The following is a 15207-nucleotide window of genomic DNA, read 5'->3' as shown; positions in this document are numbered from 1 at the left end:
GAATTTAAAAAAAAAAAAAAAAGCTTGTGACAAAACAGTGTGTCCGTGGGCATGATACATGTTTGTCTGTTTGTCTGTCTATGTGCACAAGGAGGAGGAAATAAGTGTCCATCCACGGACTTCTCTGCTCAGCAGCTTTTCTCAAATCTCCTGCACTGAACACTTTTAGAGATGCTAAGGGGCACTGTTCAGCCCACAGAACTGAGCAGTACAAAGAGACCAGGAATAGTCGCCTAACTGACCTGCCCCATTCCCTATCTGAGGTACTTACCTCATTCAACTTCCTGTTCTTTTCCTCCTCAGGTGACTGGATGTCTGGAATCCCCTCCCACATCCTCAACAGCTCCCCATCAGACCGGCAGATTAACCAGCTGGCCCAGAAGCTAGGCCCAGAGTGGGAGCCCATGGTGCTGTCTCTGGGACTGTCGCAGACCGACATCTACCGCTGCAAGGCCAACCATCCCCACAACGTGCAGTCGCAGGTGGTGGAGGCCTTTGTCCGCTGGCGCCAGCGTTATGGGAAGCAGGCCACCTTCCTAAGCCTGCACAAGGGCTTCCAAGCAGTGGAGGCTGACCCTTCGCTGCTCCAGCACATGCTGGAGTGACCAGACCCTTGCCACTTGCCGGTGCCCGGGTTCCCAAGTCACACAGGCTGAACTGGACTTTGCTCAGCAGGTGCCTTTGTTCTGGGTTAGGGTTTTTCTTTTCAATGATCCTCAGGTGGAAAGAGAACATCTGGATTCTACTCAAGATCACGAAGTAGATCCCCCACACTGGCTCAACAATCTACTGGCTTTAATTGCTCAAAGATGGCATTGTTGTAACTACCGTTTTGAACTTCATGGTTTCCCTTTGATGGAAGGCCAGAAAAAAACACACACCAAAAAAAAAAAAAAATCATGCTACAACATCGCATGCAGGCGTCCTGCACACAAGGCAGCCATGCTTACGTTGCCTGGAAACTGGACTGTGGACTTAGCTCTTCTTAATGATGATGATAATAAAAAGTGAATTGTGGTATAGAATGTGCCTCTTTTGTGAGGAAGTATTGTATCTCTCTCTCTCTCTCTCTCTCACACACACACATACACACACCACTCTTCTGTTGCATAGATGGAGGGTGTAAAAACATGGGAGTGGGACAAGATTGATTTGGCCGTGCAATGGTGGGGATAAATAACTCAGGCGGGGAGTATAGATTAAGCAGGAGGCGCCGAAACTCCCTGCAGAGGCCAGGGAGAGAACTGAAGCCCTTCATCTTAACAGATTGCACGAGGAATCTTTTTATTAAAGGCGTTGGATCAGAGACAAAGGAGCTAAGTGAGGAATCTTTTTATTAAAGGCGTTGGATCAGAGGGGAGAGTCATGGGTGGCCCAGCCTTTCATTAACAGCCCATAGTGTTAGCTGGACAGGTGGATGTGTTTGTAATCCCATCTAAGAGACTGAGGCAGGATGATCACCCCAAGGCCATCCTGGGCTGCGCAGTGAGTTCCAGGTCAGATTTGGTTATTAGCAGGACCCCCATCTCAAAGCAAATAAACAAAAATTTACCATGCAGGGGTTATAAAACGATCCTTTTCAGGGCCTGCTCGTCTGCATGTTCTCCTGTGAGCCTCTCAGAGGTCCTGTGGAGAGATATGCAAGGGTCCTTGGCCCCTTCTTTACCCGCAGCAGGGCCTGTGTCGGCTGACCAGGCTGGGAAGGGGTTTGCCTGCGCATGAGTGGATTAGAGGTAGGCAAGCTTCCATCCGGGAAAGACATAAAAAGCTCTTGTAGGAGCTGCGGGGCAGTTTGGTTGGTAGAGCGTTTACCTAGCAGGCTCAAAACCACCTCGGCAGCTAATAAACTTGGTGTGGTGGGGGCAAGCCTGCGATCTCAGCAGTACAGAAGATGGCGGCAGGGGGATCAGAAGTTTAATGTCATCCTCATCTCCGTAGTGAATTCAAGCCCGGCTTAAGCTACATGAAACCCAGTCATAAACAGAGAGCAAACCCACATTAAAGGTGACAAGTAGACATGTCCTTTATCCTTTGGGATGCCCGGAGAACCCAGTTTTTAATTCTATAGACTTTCTGAGGTAGCTTATCTCTCTCCATCCAAGGACAAGCCTGTGAAGAGGTAGCAGTTAGCATGAAGCAGTGTGTGTTGATGTCCTTTCAGGAATCTGGTACCTTTACCGAAAAGACCAACTGTTCCCCTGTCATTCCATGGATGCCATCCCAAAGCGTTGTATACGAGCCATACCCTCTCTTAATGTTCCTTCTTGTGGTCCAGTCAGTACTTCATTATTTTATAAAGCCCATGCTTCTCGCCACATCTCCGTACCCAGTGATAGATGGCTCTTCGGCAGAGTCTTCAAAAACCATTTGTCATTTTGAACTTTGAACTTACTGCTTTGCCATATCCCTGCCGGGATTCCTAATAGGGAGCTGTCTTGGCTTTTATTTTCTCCCAGTTCAGCCCCTCTTGTGGCTGAGTGAGCAGGGCTGGGCTCTCCTGCAGCTAGCTGGTGTGGGTCTGCCGCCTAGCTGCTTCCTCCTCCTGCTGTTTCTAATGAATCTGTCCTGCTCGGGGACACTCCTGTGCTGTCAGTAGTGGGCTGGTGGTGAAGAGCAAGGCTGTGGGGGGCTGATGCTGGGTGGGTTAGTAGAGCTCTGCCTTACTGCCCTTAATAAGTAAGCAAGGGGGTGCCACTACTGAATGACAAGGGCCACGCCTTGCCCCTGCCCACTTCCTGCAGAAGCGCTTAGGAGTGAAGCCAGGCAGCTGAACGGCTGCACCTCTGTGCTACATCTCATCTCTCTGTTTCCCAGAAGGCTGGGAGGGAGCCCACCAGGATTCCATGTGTTCTTGCACAGAAGATTCTGAAACTTCAGAGACCTACCCCAAAGAAAATTCTACATGTGTTCGATGGGACAGCAAGGCTTTGAGGCACTAAAAGCAGCAAAATAATGTCCTTTCTTTCTCTGCCTGTCTGTCGTCTCTGTCTCTGTCTCTCTCTGTCTCTCTGTCTGTCTCTGTCTGTCTCTGTCTCTCTGTCTGTCTCTCTCTCTCTCTCTCTCTCTCTCTCTCTCTCTCTCTGTGTCAGCATTTATATACATGACTGCGTCTTTCAACATTTTAAAATGTGTAACTTCTATTAAATTTTCTCAGCGCAAATAAAGTACACATTCATTGTGTCATTTCGAAAACCTAGCATCGAGTAAAACGAGGGAAAGTCCCCTTGTGCTCACCGCAGCCAGTCAGCTTTGTTCTGCTCTGCGGTCAGTTTCTTAGTTAAGCCCACGTGTCCCTTCTCAGCAGAGTAGGATTGTCCCGTAAGGCTCTTTGACACTTGGCTTCCTTGACTGAACACACAGCAGTTGTTCTAATGCCAAAGGACTTTACAACACCCTTTGCTCTTAGAGAACACTTGTAGGTGCTGTAGTTTGGGCAGCATCTTTGAAGAGATTAAAAGCACTTAGCTACTAAGATACCAACAGCTCTCCCCTTCAGGAAGTTCACAGGCACTGGAGTTCTTGCTTGACATCCCCCGACCCCAAATCCCACCCAGAACCAATCTGAGCAAATCGTTGCTCTCTGCCGGCCCTGTGCACCTTACATCTGCAAGAAGCAAAGCTTAGCATGTCTGCACGCAGAGCTTTTCCCCTTGCCCCAAGATGTCCTCTCCACTGGACTACATCTAACTACAGCTGAGTTTCTTTTCTTCAAGAGAATGTTAGGGGAAGACAGTAAACACAGAAGCTACACATGGCCCCTGTGCTTTTCGAGGATGTGTACGCAATTGACAGTTGCTGGAGGGGAGAAACTGGTAGTATAATTGTCACCTGTAAGTGGCTCTGTAAGCAATTCTTTACCATTGTTCTTGTAAGTCGTCCCAGTAAAACTCATTCTTGTACCAGCCCAGATTTGTATGGAATGGTTTCTTCTGTCTGTCATCTGTCCTATCTGAGACATACAGACATTCACTCCTCACGTGTCTTTCCAGAAAAGCTATAGGGAGAGGCTAATCTCATCTCTGTTAATTGAGGACATTGAAAGCTCACCAACCAAGACACAAGCCCTACTCTCTGGAGCTCAACGCCAAATGAGACAGCCACAGATCTCTAATCACAACATGACAGGATCAAGTCCACACTCAAGTACCGAGCCGTTGAGAACAGAGCAAAATGACCCCCTCTGGCCTGCTCCTCAGGGGATGGGAGGCCTGAAGAACAAGAAAGCGCCACCACTTGGGTAAGTCACTCTATCATCTTAGAGCAGGTTTATTCACGTGTGCACAGTAACTGGTCTAGGGCTTCAGAGAGCCTTCCAGAGGTAAGAAAGATATACTGCGCCTACAATGGATTTTGGCAAAGGAAATGTCCGAGCTGAATTATTTTGGCTACTAGATTTTGGGTTTTTTTGTTTGTTTGTTTTTTACCTAATATTCTTTACCAAGTCAGGGCCCCAAAAATCTTAGGCTAAGGCCCCTCCTCCTTCTGGGGCGTATGCAGCCGCAGGGAGTGTGCAACCCTTCTGTGCATTCCTAGGCATAAGGAAACATGAACCGTCAGTACACTGCAGAGCATGTCGAGAATCTGGGTGGGAGTCTGATCTAACCCTTGGCTCTCATTAAATGAATCCCTACAGTCGGGGCACAAATTCTGCCAAAGATAAATAAGACATAGTCTCTGCCCAGCAGGACCTTAGCCTGCCGAGAAGGCGGATGTAACGGCCAGCAACTATGACACTGCACAGAGAAGGGAGCAATTAAGTTGGCCACAGAGGAAGCGACACTTGTAAGCCCTGCCCGAGTTAGCGTGATGGTTCCCCCCTCAGGGGATATTAGGAGACACCAGAATTCCATTTAATGTCGTCTTCATCCAGCTTGACAAATGCCACTCCTTCCATATGTCTGCAAGATGCATATGCCTCCGAAATGCTATCTCAAAGCCATTAGAAACAAAACACGTTGACAAATGCCAGCCTGCTCCATACCCCTAGATAGCAGTGGCGTGCTCAGCCACAGTAGAATCAGGATCAGGCTTCAAGGGTCTAGGTATCAGGCATATTTGAGGGAGCTTTTTATAGCACCCCCTCTCACCACCACCCCCCAACACTTGTACAAATTCAAAATAGATGTTGCAGCATTCAGGGAATGTTTTTAATATAATGTCTTGTTTACTTCCCTGAACTATAAACAGCTGAGAGGAACAGGGATGTGTGTCTTGTTGGCATTTACTGTTCTTATAAGAAAATTAAAGTCTCTCAAAGACACGGTTCAGTGAGCCAATTAAACCTTGTCTCTGCTTTGTTAAACTCGAGAGAAACATGCGGCGGTGATTCGGAGATCTATTGTTCATTCAAGACACCAGCTCTGAAATCCAGGTCTGAATGCTCAGAAAGAAAAAGCAGATACAACGTCTCGGCAGCAATTCCATCTCATTTTTGTATCTCATCTCGAGCCACGATGTTTTGGGGGGTGTCACTTTACATTCTTGGTGGAGAGTATTTGCGGAAAATATGAAACGGGCGGGATGTCATGAAATAATTATTCCTATTGCTCCTGCTGACCCTTAACCGTCCCTGTGTCTAGGAGACACATTGGTGTTGTGAACACCTTGCCAATGCCAATGACTTGGATGTGACTTAGCTCAGTGTTGACCTCAGATGAGGCTGGATTTCTCCACACGGCTAGGCTGGAAATAGATGGTAATGAACTTGCCCCTCGGAACACGCCTTGACCAAGAATGAGGTATAGGGGCTACGTCTTTGAAGGCCCAGAGCATGTGCAGTAGAAAGTGGTTCTTCTCCATTGAAGGGCACAGATTTCTTCCTTTACAGATATTAGAAGACGGCAGAGACTTTCTTCAGGAAAATACACATGAGCTCTGGCACACTCTGATGTGCCCAGACGCAGACATGTGCATATGTTGTACACAGACATGTTGACATATAATTTTGAAGGAATTCTCGGTACTTCTGAATCCAAGTCATTCTTCCCAAGAACTCCTCATGTGAACCCTGGTTCTTCTGCACTGAACTATTCTACCAAGAGTATTCTTTGTTTCAGATGATATCGGGAGGCCTTGAGTTCAGTAGCGTGGAGCTGTTCGTATTGGATTACACAAAGGTATAAATCGCTGTGAAGGTGTTGAAGTAGAGGCAGAGTCATTTATCTAAATCCAGATCTGTGTATAACTGACGACAGATCTTTTCTCTTACGGAGTCTAGGCTGACAGTCCTCCTGGACCCGCCTCTTGGCAAAGAAGCATTTACAGCCGTGCCATGTATAAGTCTCTGCCTCTAAGGGACTTCCTGCTGTCGCCTCATCTCTTTAGAACCAGAACTCCTCGGCAAGGAAGAAATGGGTGGTTGGTTTCATGGGGAAATCGGAGAAAACAGAGCCCCATTCACTTCATATACTGGGAAATTGTTCCTAACAATATCTTTTGTTCCACCATCTGCTTGAATCTCGTTTCTTTCAGCTTCTGGGAGCAGTTCTTTTCCTGCTCCAAAGCTAAGCTCCCTGCTGGCTTCGGCTGAGGGAGTGGACCCTTTGGTTGTCTGTTTTCTGTCGTCAAGACATCTTCTGTCACTCAATATTGTCATCTCCTGCTTGCCAGGGGACATCTTTCGTTAACGGTTATAAATAAACCCCAACACTCCCTTTCTGAAAGTGTGAATGACAAACAGTACCGTACCATCGTACCGGTCAGTCGGGATAAGACCTTCCTCAGGCTCGGGGTAAGGACATTCACTGAAGAGGAATGGCGTCTTTGATTATTTTGGAGGAAGATAAGTAAAGACATCCATCCACCCGTGGGTTCATGGGAGTCAGGAAGAAGGGGAGGCTAGTTTTAGAGTACACAGAGACCGATGGTCTTTTGCAGTCGGTCAACTGCAACTGAAAAGGATGAAGCATTCGTTAGGCAACCCTGCTTTCCAGGGCAGGGGACGTAAGTTCAACACTGTCAGGCTTATGCTGTTCAACGTAAGTGTCCCAGCTGCTAGTGAAAGGCACCAGATCATGAACCTCTTGAAGACAGCTTACACATGTGGAATTAAAAGAGAGCTGGATCCTCGCCACTAACGACCTCAAACTGTGAAAGGTGAAGTACACTATAGAAGGATGTAATCTTTTGTTCAGGCTACTGCCATAGGGAGGAAATTTGTTAACAAGGAAAAGCTCAGAGGAGAGCCTCTTAGAGCTTTGTGGACAAACCGATTGTACAAAGGAATTATCAAGACGTCTTATGAGAAAGGATGGTCTTAGAACAGTCAAGGGGTGAGTTGTCATTCATGGTGGATGATTTTCTTTCTATTATTACACAATAAAGGATTTCACTCCTTTGGTTTGGCACATCTTTGTGCTGATCTGTGAGTTACTATGTTGTGCTCACTAGTCACCAAGTGTATGATAGATCTGGATCGGTGAGTAGCTCGTGAAATTAGATAATCTTAACCCATCACCTTTCTCTTTATAGTTGTTACTGCTCTTGGAGAGCACAGGGCTTGGATAAAGTTGACAGTGGTAAAAAGCCATTGTTGTGTTGTTTTGCTATTGTTTGTTTGTTTGTGGGAACAGGACTGAGGATAGGGGTTGAGAAGTGAAAGAGTCACATGACAGATCCGGGAACTCGGACTCCAGAGAGCAGCATCAGGGTGCAGATGTCTGAGCCAATCATATCTCTCCATGCCATCACCATGCCCTGATGAAAGCCCTGCCTGATGAGGTAACTCAGAAAGGGGGGAGGGGGTGGGACGACCGGCTGTCACCTGTTAGAACTAATGTGAAGATGCAGGAAGCAGCCACCACCCTGGCGTTGGTTCCCTTTTGCTGTCTCATTGTTCGGAAGCCATCTTAGATCTAAGGCCCTGTACAGCAGGTCAAGACTCTTCAAGGAGTCACAGGAACTGTGGCGCCCTGCTCCCCATCCCACTTCTTCCTTCACAAGGTTGACCTCCACACCCCCCACAGTTGTCTGTTTTTAAACTTCTACGCCCGATGTGATGTGGTAAAAATTCATTTGTTAGTAGCCTGGTCCTCAGCATGGCGATGTGGAAGATGACATTTTTAAGAGGCAGGTCTGCTGGAAGTCTTAGGTCTTTGAGAGCTCTTCTCGAAAAAAGAATTAAGAACCTTCTAGTGGGACCCTGGGTTTTTCAGAGGGGGAGTTGTTGCAGGATTGAGTGACCCTTGAATTTACCTTTGTATCGGGTTCTGGTTTCCTGTTCGACAATAGATCTTTCCCACTAGCAAACCCAGCTCTGACAGGGACATATCGATGGAGCCGTCCAATCATGGCCTTTCCGTCTCCAGAGCTGTAAACAAACCCCTTTCTATATAAAGTTAGCCTTCTTTAGATGTTTCACTGCGTTCATTCAGAACGAGAGCCTGAAACAAGTTTGAAAGAAAAAAAAATACCATCAGCTTTGTAAGATTTGCATATGAGACAAAACAGAATCGTGGCATCTTATGAACCCTCCCCACCATTCCATAGCAGACACTTGTCTCTGTGTTTAACTTGGAAAAGGAGAAACAAATGGCCTTTATCAATAATGCTAAACCAAATGAAAGGAAACAATTCTTCCTGTCATTCTAGAAAACTGTGGAATGATTTCCAGTTTGGGTCAATCATGAAAGCTTTTTGTATAGCTTCGTTCCACACATATTCATCCACTTCATAGCACCTTCAGTGCACCGGCGGGAACTTCGGTGAGCATAGGCACTCGGTGTAACAGTGCCAAGTTTCTTCCCTGGAGGAGCTCCCCGTTACCGAGAAAAAGAGCATAACCAAGAAAGTGCTAGAGGCAGAGGAAGGAGAAGAACTACTTCATCGTGCCAGAGGAAGCAGCATGCCAGCTGGGTGTAGTGACTTACACAGGCATCCTGGGGCTGAGGCTAGGCTGTGATCCTGGCACTCTGGGGCTGAGGCTAGGCTGTGATCCTGGCACTCTGGGGGCTGTGGCTAGCTAGCCTTTGGCGCACTTACTGGGAAACTCATCAAGCAATATTTTTCTACAAAACCTTTAGAATACATAGACTAGAACAGTGTAGTTCCCACATGGAGATTAAAGTAGTGGAGCTGTTTATAGACCATGTGTCCCCCATACCCAGGAGATCCCCTATACCCAAAGGAACCCCAACACCCAGAGGATCACCCCACCCAGAAGATCTCCCACACCCAGAGAATCCCCACACCCATAGGACCCCATACACACACTCTGAGGATCCCACACACCCAGAGGATCACCCCACCCAGAAGATTCCACACACCCAGAGAATCCCCCACACCCAGAGAATCCTACATACCCAGATCTTATTGCCAACAGCAACTTGAAGTAACACAATGGCACCTTAGATTTGTAAAAGCTCCCAGCAAAGAGCACGCTCACTGTGCAGAACGAAGGTTGAGAAAGATCTTGACCCAGAAGTATGGAATAAACGGAAATACTGGGGCCATGTTAGTTAGAAGCTAAGCCCGAGGCACGTTGCCTGCAGCTCCAACAGTCGAGAGTCTGAAATAGGTGGATCACAAGTCAAAAATCCAGCCTGGGCTACACAGCGAGTTCAAGACCCGTGTAAACTACATAGTAAGATCCTGCCTCAAAACAACGCATGTGTTAGCAAAGGAAAGAAGACAAGGGTGGTAGAACTGTTTCAAGAAGATGCTCTTGAGAAGACGCTAGGAACACTTGTGTGGATCTGACTTCCCCTCCCGCGCGCGTGCGTGTGTGTGTGTGTGTGTGTGTGTGTGTGTGTGTGTGTGTGTGTGTGTGTGTTTAAAACCAGACAGAGCTTGGATCACACTTTTTAGACTAAAAATGCAAGAAGAGAAGTCTCTAGACCTTCAGGTGCCAGTGTGCCCTTGCTTCCCTACTTCCTTGCTTCCCTACTTCCCAGGTTTACTTGACATTGGAGTCTTGCTTCTATGACACCACCTAAGAGTATCTTTGGAAAGATTTATTTCACAGACATACTGAGGTCGAGACTGTTCAACCTTGGTATGCAATGGGAAAACTAGTAGCTTACAGGTTCCCAAAATAGCCAAGACTCTCTAAAGGTCACGGATAGTACCTCAAGCGATATTTAAACAGCGGCAATTCATTCTCCTTTCCTCCAAATCCATCTTCAGCAATGCAACACATCACACTACAGAACGCTTGCCGAGAGACATATGGTTTTCTGAATCTTCCTTTCGTCCTTCAGTGATGGATACATCTGTCACATTTTTTACTCCTATGACTCCAATATCCTTGCAAGTTTTCTCCTTGGCTTTTTGCCATCCCTCATTTAACCCAAGCCATAGCATGTGTTGCTTGCCCTTCGGTGGCCAGGGGGCACTCTCTCCTGTTATCATCAGTTGCCAGGTGGCACCCATACCTCAAGCAGACAGGGACTAGGTTGTCCCCAGAGACGGATCTGTCTCAGGAAACCTGTCTGCTCCCCCAGGCATTTCCTGTCTGCTCCTGTTCTTGCTTCTGTCTTCTTATTTGGGTTCTCATTTGCTCACCTGGAGCCTCCTCCACTGAGCCCTGGTATAATTGACTTTCATCCTCCATTGTCTTTCTAGAACAGTGTCTATTACAACCTCCATACCACACACAGAGACACACATGCACACAGTTATACACACACACAGCTATACACACACACTAATACACACACACAGTGCACACACACAGAGAGATACACACAGAGACACATACACATACAGTTATACACACACACACACAGGTACACATGTTGTTGTAAAATTATAAAAAATATCTGCTGTCTTTTACTCCCTCTAGATTTGGCACTGTGGTGCCCCAAGATATCTGATTGATATCTTAATCTCAATACAAAGCCTCTCACCTGCTCTGCTCCATCCCATATCACACTGCCAAAGGTCTCTCTCTGAGCCTGGCAGCAATCTCTCTATCTGTCTAGTTCCCAAGGCAGGTTTCCATGACAGAAACACAAATCCCTACTCCATGGCAGCCCAGACCAGCCACCCCACACACCCTTACACTTAAATCTGCACATGAAAGAACACACAACACAATAACCTTAGATCCAAATGATAAGATATAATTGCCCACCTAAACATACAAAACCCTAAACACATCCATCCCTTAAGAACATTCATAACAACCTGTAAATACACAGAGTGGAATCTTAACTCCAGCTTCCATGTTCTCTCCGCCGCGGTTTCCCTCCCGTCTCCTCCTCTTCCTTCAGACTTTTCTCCCGCCCATCCTTCCTTCTTGTCCAATGACAGGCCTCCTTCTATCCTGTACCAGCCCTCACCTGTATTTTACAAATTCAATGGAGAGAAGGTTCTGGTGAAGTCACCTGAGTCCTGAATATGTGACTAGGCAACCTTCCTTGGGGCAGTGGAATTAGCATCAAAATACAGATAACTCCAGGGCAAACTACAACACACACACAGACACATACACACACAGATGCACACACAGAGATACACACACACACACACACACACACACACACTGTAATACATGGCATTTAGAAACATTTAGAGGCTTTCTTCTTTTTGCAGTGACAGTAGTCACCATGCATGTTGGGGAATAGGGGTGGCAGCATCTAGGGCTATCAGGTATACAACAGGTAACTGACCATGATAAAGAGCGACAATGACACTATAATGTCAGCCACCGTGCCAGTCGCCTTTTCTAACCACTAAAACCTGACAAAGTAACCTAAGAGAAGAAAAGTTTATGTTGGCTCATGGTTTCAGGGGACACAGCCCATTATGGAGGGACATACATGCTGGTAGCCATTTGTGGCAGTGAAGCCTGGAGCAACAGCTCTTCACAGCATCATGGATCAAGGAGCAGAAATTGAACCAAAAGTAGACCTGAATTCTAATGCTCAGAGCTGTCCTCAGTGACTTATCGTCTGCAGGAGGACCATGTCACAAAGGTTCCACGGCTTCCCCAACAGTGTCCCAGCTGAGGACCAAGTACTACAATACACGAATCCATGCAGAACGTTTCATGGTCAATCCATAACCACTACTGCGGCTCCAGGAGAGTACGCTGATGATGTTCAGTATCTAAAGCACCACCCGTGCTGCCATCCACTTGCTACTTTTCTGGGGACATCTTATGATCGCATATCCTTTAGGTTTTGATGGGGGACATTAACCTTACACAAGCTTTCTCTTCTGAACCACAGAGGTCCAAGCAGGCACTGTGGGGACTCCAGTGTGAGCATCATGTAAGCAAAGGGAATGTGTTTGAGCACCCATAAAACACTCTGCTTCATATAAAAATGCCTACCTGAGAACCACAGCCATGACCCAGGCCAACCATCTCTTTGCTAATTCCAGAGTCAAGCATTAAAAAAATGAGGCTTACCAGGCATTGTGCCAAGCTCCCATCTAACCTCATTCAGAGTCTACCACACCATCATGGCTCTGAAAGTCTCTGTGAAGGCGTGAAATCCTGAACGAACACACGCGAGGTAGTCCTTCCAGTTCAGTTCTTAACATAGAAAAAGCTTTCTCAGAACACAGAGCAGCGCTCCCCTCCCCCACCCCAGGGACCTGTGGATTAGTGATCTAGGCCAGCACTAGAACATGTCCAATTAGCTGAATGCATGCTCTGTTGCTCCTGACTCATCCTGCAGGGACCAACTATGTCTCTGTAGTGAGTAATGGAGGGGCGGGATGCAGGGGAGAGAAGAGCATCATGGGACTCCTGGTAGACACGGGGCCTCTGGGAACGATTCTAAGCAAGCACTAGAGTCCTTTCCTAACAAGGACTTAGGAACTGTGGCTGGTAAAAGAGCAGTGAGTCTTCAATGATGGGCAACTAAATGCAGACTAAAACATGGCAGCTCTGCCTTCATCCCGTGCCCGTCTCCTAGACTAGGAGACGGTTCCCCATAGGCGTGCTAATTGCTAAGGGGTGTCTGTTTAAAACCTGGTGACACGAGGCTGATTGGTTTTAAATGACCTCACCCACCTTACCCCCTTGCAAAGCTTAACATACGAAGATGAAAATCACTAAGTTATTTTACTGCCATTTTGACAACATTTCAGACTCCACCCCCTCCAAAGTGGCGCAAAATCTGCAGTCGTGCATTCGCCCTGAATTCCAGACACAGTGGAGCAGCACGGGCTGATCGTCCCACGGGCTGGTCCTCCTAAGGGGAAGAAATCACCAGTGGGTGGGAGCTAGATGAGCCTCCTCACCCAGGCGGAAGCAGTCATCCCTTGGGAACTGGATTGTCCCTCAGCTTCGGTAAGGACTTCTCTGAAGCTACTTTTCAGAACCAGAACTGAGATAACGAAGAGTTGTGTCACAGTCTGAACAAGCCTGCTTAAATACGCCTCCTCCTTACCTCACCCCTGTTCTTCTCCGCTTAGAAAAATGACTATCTGCACCCCAAATGGGCTGAAGAACTTGGTCTCCGTCTTCCTGACATAGCTTTACTGATAAAATCCCTCTGTCCCTTTCTTTGTCTTTCTTTGTAGGGTATGTGTATATGTATATGATGTGCAAACAAGTGTGTGTCTGTGTGTGTGTGTGTGTGTGTGTGTGTGTGTGTGTGTGTGTAGGCCAGAGACTGATGTCAGATGTCTTCCTTGAGCACAATGACGATGTGTATATGATATGTGTGCACGAGTGCATGCACTTGTGTGTGTGTGTGTGTGTGTGTGTGTGTATGTGTAGGCCAGAGGCTGGCATCAGGTATCTTCCTTGACCACTCTCCCCCTTATATATTGAGACATGGTCTCTCACTTGAACCTGGTGCTCACTGATTTGAGTAGTCTAGCTGGGCAGCTTGCTCTGAGGCTCCCTCATGCCCTCCTTCCAAGTGCTGGGGTTACAGACAGGCTAGGACCCCCGCCAGGCATTTCCATTAACTAGAAATTTGAACTCCCTTCCTCATAGCGGTATGGCAAGCACTGTGTCCACTACTCTATCTTCCCAGGCACCCCCTCTACCGTCTGTCATCACCTTTGTCTGCTTTTCCTTGGGACAAGTAGCTGGATGTGACTTGTAACCCTTCCGACCTAGGACTCCAGCTATAGTTTAACCATCTGATTTTCTTAGGGACCATGGCCTGAACCTTGTTTACCTTATTATTTTCCAGACTGGAGAAACTGATGCCCAGGAGGAGTTAACCCCTGCCACACTTTCAGGAGAACACATCAGCTACATGTCAAAGCGAGTACAGGCTGCCGGCCACGTTCTTACACCCTCACTACTTCCCTTCATTGGTGCAGAGGATGGGTGAGTGATTTCGTTAAATAGGCGACGTTCTGTACGAGACACAGTCTTCCCTCGGCATCCAGTCATGTGACAGGGTGGAGTGCGGTCAGGCTGCAGTGGCTGTCCCCTGGGATTCAGGATTTAGTAAACAGCCAAGATAACCTGTCTGTGAATGTGCCGGACGGGGGTGGCGTGAATATTTTGACTATGGGATTTGACTCAGAGTTACAGGAAAAGCACCCCACTGGTGACCTTGAAGAGATAGTGACTTAAGGGAGAGTATAGGAGAAGCAAGTGTGGCAGAGATGGAGGACTCCACTCTATCTGTTCTGCTGCAGGTGGGCCCTACATCCCACTCCTGGCAACACTGAGTGTTTTTATAAACGGTTTAATTTTCCCTTTCCCTGCAAATGCAGGGAAGACACAGCTGCCTCAGTGTGTGAGCCAATGAATGTTCTGGCTTTTGCCAGCCACATACAACATGAGCTCCTTGTGGCAGTCTGTATGGAGCCCTTTGTGTTCTCCATCTCCACCCAGACCCCCTCTTCTATGCCCATGGAACCCAAGACAAAGCTATTTCCAAGGCAAAATGTCCTTAGTGTCCTCTACTCTTGGAGGAATACTCCTCCTGCCCTCTAGTGCTAACTGTCACTGCACTCTGCTTTCCCCACAGCTAACTTACGAAGCCTCCAACAGGATTGGGACGTGGCCTGTCATCTGAAATTGTTAATCCCAGCGAGGTCGCTATTGGTCAATATAAAGTTTGGGTTCCCAAGTAAAAGCCAGAGAATTCTCTTTCCAGCTCCACGAACAACTTTCCAACAGGGATGCCCTCCCCTGGCACTAATGTTTCCCAACTTGACAGGTCAAGTTGCCCTTTGCAAACTGTTGTGTGCAGATCAGTCACTTGTTTCCCCTCTCTTTTTCCTGACATTGTAAATTCCCAAGAAATGCTTATGATATTAAATGCCAGAGTCATCTCTACTAGGAAC

General features: G+C 47.3%; 1 protein-coding gene and 1 long non-coding RNA gene across 4 annotated transcripts in view; both read left to right on the top strand.

Annotated features, from left to right (window-relative positions):
* Window positions 1–1028, top strand: part of Cradd (CARD and death domain containing adaptor protein) — a 191737-nt gene extending 190709 nt beyond the window's left edge. For 2 of the 3 annotated variants that reach the window (XM_087557201.1, XM_087557200.1), the window contains exon 5: window positions 304–1022. In XM_087557201.1, the coding sequence (XP_087413327.1) occupies window positions 304–605 (302 nt within the window). In that variant the 3' untranslated portion in view covers window positions 606–1022. 3 annotated transcript variants of the gene reach the window in all.
* A 5672-nt stretch (window positions 1029–6700) lies between these two features.
* Window positions 6701–15199, top strand: LOC148004628 (uncharacterized). The gene is made up of 5 exons (XR_015625264.1): window positions 6701–6730; window positions 7572–7719; window positions 13039–13240; window positions 14097–14236; window positions 14889–15199. It is a non-coding gene; the product is annotated as an uncharacterized LOC148004628 (long non-coding RNA).
* Window positions 15200–15207: the final 8 nt, after the last annotated feature.

The sequence above is a fragment of the Rattus norvegicus genome, chromosome 7 (genome assembly GCF_021556685.1).
Source record: "Rattus norvegicus strain SHRSP/BbbUtx chromosome 7, alternate assembly SHRSP_T2T, whole genome shotgun sequence".
Classification (NCBI taxonomy): Eukaryota; Metazoa; Chordata; class Mammalia; order Rodentia; family Muridae; genus Rattus; species Rattus norvegicus.
This window is presented reverse-complemented; position numbering and strand designations above follow the sequence as displayed.